The sequence below is a fragment of the Aspergillus homomorphus genome (genome assembly GCF_003184865.1).
Source record: "Aspergillus homomorphus CBS 101889 unplaced genomic scaffold BO97scaffold_3, whole genome shotgun sequence".
In the NCBI taxonomy this organism is placed as follows: Eukaryota; Fungi; Ascomycota; class Eurotiomycetes; order Eurotiales; family Aspergillaceae; genus Aspergillus; species Aspergillus homomorphus.
Window position 1 is genome coordinate 1,228,122 of NW_020291889.1, and position 6,770 is coordinate 1,234,891.

Consider the following 6,770-nt stretch of genomic DNA (forward strand, 5'->3'; position numbering starts at 1 on the left):
TTATAGATCAACTATAAATATAATAATATAATTAAATACTTTCTTAATCTTATAATAAATAATAAAATATTAAATACTATTAAGAAGCATATAGTAAATTGAGTATTAGACTTAACTAATATATATATTAGAAAGTAGTTTATAAAAGAGATAATATATAATTATAGTTGAAAAGATTATATTATATAACAATACTAGAGAATATTGATAATCACATCTTTTATAATATTATTTTAATATATTATTACTTTAAATTCAGCATCAGTTTATAAATACTAAACAGTAATTAAGAATTATTCAGTATTTAATATTATAAATTTTTGGTAAAAAATAGTAAAAATAGTAATTTCCATTAATAAAATATATTTTTAAAATAATTTAATTCTAGGAGTAAAAATATCATAATATTATATAATTCTCATAATAAATATACATAGTAAATTTATTAATAATAACTAATAATTTATTATTATCACTTGTATAGAAGAGATTAATCTTAAAATCTATAATTCTTATATAAAAATATATCAGTAAAATAAAACTAAGTTATAAAAAATTATAAGATCGATATTTAAAAAATTATTTATAAAATAAAATAAATGTTATTTTATATACCATTTAAGAACTTTATAGTTATAATAAAGAATAAAACTATTCAGAATAAACTACTATTTACTGAAATTTCAGCAATAGTCATTATTATAGAAGATATAGAATATTTCTCTAATAAAAAATATAAAATATAAAATAACAATTCTTTTATAATAATTTTAATATCAATATCTTTTATTCTCTTAATTTGATATGTAATTCTATTATATAATATATATAGAAGGCTACTTCACTATTAATGTAATAAAATCATTTCTCGATTATCTTATAATATTATTAACATTTTTATAGTTTCATGATTTATAGGAAATATAATATAGATATATTATTAAGACTTATCGAAAAGTTAAATAGCTACTAAAATATTTAATACAGAGAAGGTGCTAAGATAACATGTGATGGGAAGGAACAGAACATAGGAGGGGTGCTACAATCTAAGTTTTAAATTAAGCTCAGCTCTGATTAGCTGGAGTTTAAGCTTTAGTTAAGTTATTACCTGACCCTTTGAAACTTGCCCGACCGTCTGGATAGAGATGGCAATCAAGCAGGCTGAGCTTGCTGAGATAAGAATCCACTAATATACACCGGGCTATCAATTGATGTATGAACTAATATACAAATTATTCATCGAGCATGGCCCTTGGCCCCTATCAGTGATGACATTTTTTTGAGTTACTGACATATTTAGTTATCCAGATTGCAATCAGGAATCTGGGTAGCATGATTACGCGCGTAGATTCGTGTAGTTGAAGATACCGTACGATGTATGCCCCAAACATACCATTCCGTTGGGAGCCTGCAGTAATCACTTGACCGCCTTCGGACCGGCAGTAGTTTCTTGTCCGTGGCCGATGCATGTGGAGTGTTATTATTCGTGATCATGAGCGCGGCCACAAGTTGAAGAATCCCGCTTTAGCACCATCACTGCGTTCTTCCTTAATGACAGAGCATTCATGATACAACCGTTCTCAAGGATCTCTTACCTGCGCTGCTTTCGCCCCAAGATCTAACAATGTTTGTACCAAAAACAGCACTTGGACAAGCAGCCGCTTTGCGCAATCCTCGGAGACGACAACGTACGAACTCTGATGAAACCACGCAACCACCAAATGCGAAGCGCCAGCGCTCTGCTCTACGCCAGGAGTGTGTCGATTCGTCCTTTGAGGTTCAATCCAGGGGCAAATCCAGAAATTCATCCCTGACTGCTGGAAATCTGGACTCGTTCAATACCGAGCTCCCTGCGACCAAAATCGCGAACATACACAAGGATATCCCCATCAGGGCCGCTAAAAGACCCGGAGCTTCCAAGAATGAAGTCGGCAAATTAGTCATTCTTGTCTGTCACTCATGCTGCGCTTCCTACAAATTCCCAGAAACTGATACTCTTTGGTGTAGTCACAAACAGATTTCTACAAAGTTGAGCAGCTTCCAGCTCTGCCAGATCAAGTTGTCGGCTTGCAGTCAGGTCAGTGTAGATGCTTATATCTTTTTATCGTTTACTGATGAACATGCAGAGCCTCTCAGAGTTGTCTTTGGAAGCAGCTATGGCCTCGCGCTAGCTTTGACACGATCTCATGCAATAATTTGGCCTTATTCAGGTGATTCGCAACTACGGAATACGGATATTCTTACTCTGCCCCTACCGAAGTCATACATGCGATCTGATGAGGCGGCACCTCTTGGACAGCTCTTATCAACTGCAGTAGGCGGATCGCCAGGTTTGATTGTTGTAACGCCTAATAGTGGTCATATCGTATACTGGGAGACTATAACGAGTGCTACATCGTTGGTTTATACCAGGCAGAAACAGTCTGGCCTCGAGGGAAGCATCAGTGGCCTCCTTTCCGGTGAGCACGCTACTGATGTCATCAATTGCGAGCCCTCTGGAGTTATCGTCAAATTCTCCACGGGAAGAGTCGCTCATGTTACTGTAAGAGATCCGCAAGGTAAGCCAGCCGTAACGGCTAGCTTCCTTAGAAACCCTCCAAATGGTGGCAGGATAGGGTTTCTCGGCGGATTAAGAAATGCTCTTGGTGGGGGATACTGGAGGAAAGACATTGCGGCGGTACAAGCGGGCCAATCGCATCAGCGGGGACAGAGAGATGTCATCATAGCCACGACCACGGGTTTCTTCGAGGTTTGGGACACTCACTGGAATAATGGAAGTTTGCTCAAGAGGCAATTCGACGTCAGGCCCGTGATTTCAGACGTCCTGGCACAGGGCGCGCAGCAGCCTGGAGAAAGTGATATCGAAATCCTGGATTTCGTATTTACTACCGCCGAGTCCAACACTGACAATATTCAGAGTGGGGAGGCTAACACGTGGAATGTCTTGGTCATCGTGGCTTCGAGAGCAGCGGGCTCTCAAGAACTCTCCGTTCTAAAACTGAAGCTCTCCGAGAAGGTTCGGGTATTGTTTAGTACTGCGATAAACCATCGTGGTCTTATCCGAGATCTCGAAGCTTCGCAGATCAAGCTTTTTGTTCCTAACCCTGGTGACGTGGCGTTTCTCGTCGCTGGTCAATCGGTCATCTTGCTTTCATTGTCGAGTCAAAAGCAAGAATTGCTTGGCTCTACATCGAACAACAATCACCAGGCAGGAGCATTCCATGATATCATCAACCTCCGGTCCGGGAAAGGGTACGACATACTTGGTAGCGGTTGTGAAAGTCGGATTCTGGAAGGGACCGAGCCCGCATGTGTGATTATGGTCAGGGGTTTTGGTATCCTTCGAATCAGTGCCTTCGCTAAAGGGAGAGAGGCGGCAAAGCCAAGTACCGAGATTCCTCATATCACTGCGAAACATAGGATCGAGCAGGCTATTTTTTATGGTACGATCATGGAAAATCCATTGGATCTGACAAACAAAGATGGCCTTGGGTTTCCCTTGGAGGAGGTTGAAGAGGCTGCTCTAGAGGTGGCCAAAGAATTACTACAGTCAACTTCAAAATACATACCGACAACAGGTATTTCTGTGGATCAGAATCTCAAATTGCGAGCCAAAGCTTTTGATGATCTTTCCTCCTTGTTGATGCAACAGCATAAAGTCATGAACCGCTTGGTGTGGTGGGAATTGCTATGGGGTGCGGAGAAAATCGCTGCCCAGAGAGCTATCTGGAAGCTTGAAGAACATTGGCGGAAAGAAAATGGCAGAGGTCAGACGCTGCTGGCCGACATACTGGAATCAATGAGTGAGAGATTCAAAACACACCGGAACGATGATGGTGATCCCGTCCGTCATTGGTTTCTCTATGATACATTTCAATTGGAACATATTGTGCCGTGGATCTATAACTCGATAAAACCACGGAAAGGCAACAGCCTGAAACAAGGATGGAAGACGGCCGGAAAGCTCTTAGGGGCTAGTGATCTCTCTCTGGCCGTCCTAGAAACAGCATATCACTATAGAGACGAGCACGCTAGTCGTTACGGAATCGTCGATGGCTACCTGGAAGACGGTGTGCTGACAGGCGACTACAAGGGCCTCTCGGAGTTTTGGACTTCCCGGGGCATTGGCTATGTCGAGACTATACATCTCTTGGACCTTGAACTGGACAGCTGCAGAGTCTGGATTCAACAAAAAGCAACTTCCGCCGATGCTCAGGAACTCGATACAGTGAAGAAAATAGGGATAAACTGTGCCAGACAATTTCATATCCTCGGTCAAGTGCACCGGGAGCGGGTCCGCTGGCTTGCCGCCCAAGAAGACACGAAATTGGTTGACGAGGGCGTAGCCATCGAGCATACACATGCCAAGCAGCGCAAATGGCAGCTTTTCAAGCTCGCGGGTATCGGTCATCTGCAAGAAGCGATTAGACTCGCAGAAAGTTTCCGAGATATGGAGGCACTAGTCGAGCTGATTATTGAGCTTCAAGACCAGACTAAGGGCCAGAGCCTTTCGCCGCGTTTATCCAGCAATGCGACTCGCGCTTTTGAGAGTGCTTCCGATCAGCTGAGTAGAAAGATATCCGGTTATTTTGACAGATTCGGCCAGGCATGGGCTGAGGCTTTCTTTTCCCGGCAAATATCTTTGGGCCAAGGAGGGGTCCTCTTCGCTATGAAGAAGTTTCAGCCCTTCGTCACCAATTTCTTGCGCGGCCATTCGACTTACTCTAGGCTTTCTTGGATCAACGATGTTGTTGGGGAGAATGACTACAACGCAGCCGCTGATTCCTTAGAGAAGCTAGCCCTCGATCAAGAATCAGATTTATGGGGTCATCGGCTAGAGTTATCCTTGGCTAAACTCGCTAAACTCTCAGCGTGGGAAGATTCATCCTCGCCCGGCAATCTATCGGTACAAGGGGCTATCAAGCGCCTCGAAGACCTTGCCGAAATAGATGCTGTGCAAGAGGTTATATTTGCCCACATTGCACCGACATTGCAATGCGCCATCGATCAAAAGGCTAGGGTTGACATAGCTGTTTCTGAGTTTGGAGAGCGCATTTCGAAAGACCGACCGTCGCTCTTTGAAATCTTGAAAGCAGCTCTTACGAAAGTAGTGTCCCGACAGGTCATGGACGTTGAGGAGCTGGTGGATTTGTTGACTCTGGCAAAAATGCCAGGGTCTCCTGATAACGACCACGATGCACTAGTAGGGAAAGAGGACTATTTGGCTTTGCGTGTCATCCGTTTGAGTTCTTATGCTCAACAGAACCCGCAGTATGATGCTGTTTTGCAGAAATTGGTCTGGAAAAGGTGCTTAATCAAAGATGATTGGGGCGCGACAGGAAAAGCTGCCGAGAACATGGGAAGTGACTTCGAACATCTTCTTCATGGTACCGCACTTGCTCGCACCCTCAGCTGGTGTTACAGGGACGGTAAGTGTACACTGATGGGCAATTGGGTACGTTTGACTGACCATGCTGGCAGGCCTGAGCGAAGACTCTTGCTACCCCACACTTTATATTCCCCGGGCTCCACAGGAGCTCCTTCTAGACGGGTCAAATATTGCCCTCCTCACGGCACGTTTCAGTCCAGAGCGGCGAGCTCGTATTCATCATGACCTTGAGAGAGAAAACTCGTTACTGTCACACTATATTAAAAGTGGAAAGCTTGAGTTTTGGTTCAAGACCCTGGTTGAGTCTTTACGGGCATCATATCAGCAGTCCACGGTCTCTGCTATTCAAGATGAGCACGATTCGCAATCTGAATTGCAGATAGGCAGAGATCCTGGGGAATCACACAACAGGACACAGCTCAAATGGCTGTGAGGTCGCTTGCTCGTATCCTTGATTGATGGAAATCCTTCATCGTTGACCTCGTCTTCGTCGAATACTAATTGATCCCGGGTAGGTTCATGGGCCGGGAAGGCTTGCTATAATTCTAGCTATGTCAAGTATCACCAGGAATGCTCATGCATGTCTTGCTCTATCCGGGCTTATGTACAGTAGTATGCAACTTTGAAAAGGTTGCCGACAGTTACCGGCTATGGGGAAGGCTGTAAGATGGCCGCGTAAAGCTACCACGGAAGAAGATGAACGAACATGTAGGTACGACAGTGGGCTGTATGTAGTATATTAGTCAATGGATTAACATAGTAAGGGGTATGCTATATTCTGAGGAGTTGTTGTTGATACTCCTTGTATAAGATACATAGACACTTCATTATATGGATATAGGAAGTGTATTTGTATATTACCAACTTTAGACAGGGGATATAGTTACTGCCCAATATGATTTTATATGTGGATTATAGTGTTCCTTAGCCTAAGTAGGAGTTCTATTGTCTCTTTATCACTGTGTTTATAACTGCCAGTGTGTCTCCTTAACAATATTAGAGCACCAAAACTGCAGTATTTATTGTTCCTTATCTCAGCTACTTACTAGGGTTGCTTAAGAATGTAAATATGGGTTAAACTGATCACCCCTAATCACCCTTTCGCTTACAGTGGGAGGAAGTTAGTATGCAACCCCGCTTGGAAGGAGTTCGGTACTTCCCCTAATTAAGTCCAGCCTATGGTCATTCTGCTAGCTTCTTCCTGTACAGTTTTAGGCGGTGTGTGGGCGCTTCAGGAAGGCGGTATTTGAGAGGGGGGTGCAAATTAATTTCCTGTGGCTGTAGCTCCCACTGCTTAATTTAAAAAAAGCTCAATAAGATCTTATATAATTTGATATTAATAAATTTTGTTATATTAATTATATGAGTAATATCAAACCTT

At 42.4% G+C, this 6,770-nt stretch overlaps 1 protein-coding gene across 1 annotated transcript; it reads left to right on the top strand.

Moving 5' to 3' along the window:
- Window positions 1-1,497: 1,497 nt before the first annotated feature.
- On the top strand, window positions 1,498-6,154 carry BO97DRAFT_467879 (putative nuclear pore complex subunit Nup133). The gene is made up of 4 exons (XM_025699687.1): window positions 1,498-1,948; window positions 2,008-2,077; window positions 2,127-5,429; window positions 5,482-6,154. The coding sequence occupies exons 1-4, from the start codon at window positions 1,625-1,627 to the stop codon at window positions 5,820-5,822; spliced, it is 4,038 nt and encodes a 1,345-aa protein (XP_025555724.1). The 5' UTR covers window positions 1,498-1,624; the 3' UTR covers window positions 5,823-6,154.
- The last annotated feature ends 616 nt before the right edge of the window (window positions 6,155-6,770 follow it).

What these genes read in the sequence shown, in the direction of transcription:
- BO97DRAFT_467879 (XM_025699687.1), top strand. Translation starts at nt 1,625, where the DNA reads ATGTTTGTACCAAAAACAGCACTTGGACAAGCAGCCGCTTTGCGCAAT. An exon ending in TCGGCAAATTAGTCATTCTT is followed by an intron (nt 1,949 to 2,007) that starts GTCTGTCACTCA and finishes TCTTTGGTGTAG; the next exon opens with TCACAAACAGATTTCTACAA. An exon ending in AGTTGTCGGCTTGCAGTCAG is followed by an intron (nt 2,078 to 2,126) that starts GTCAGTGTAGAT and finishes ATGAACATGCAG; the next exon opens with AGCCTCTCAGAGTTGTCTTT.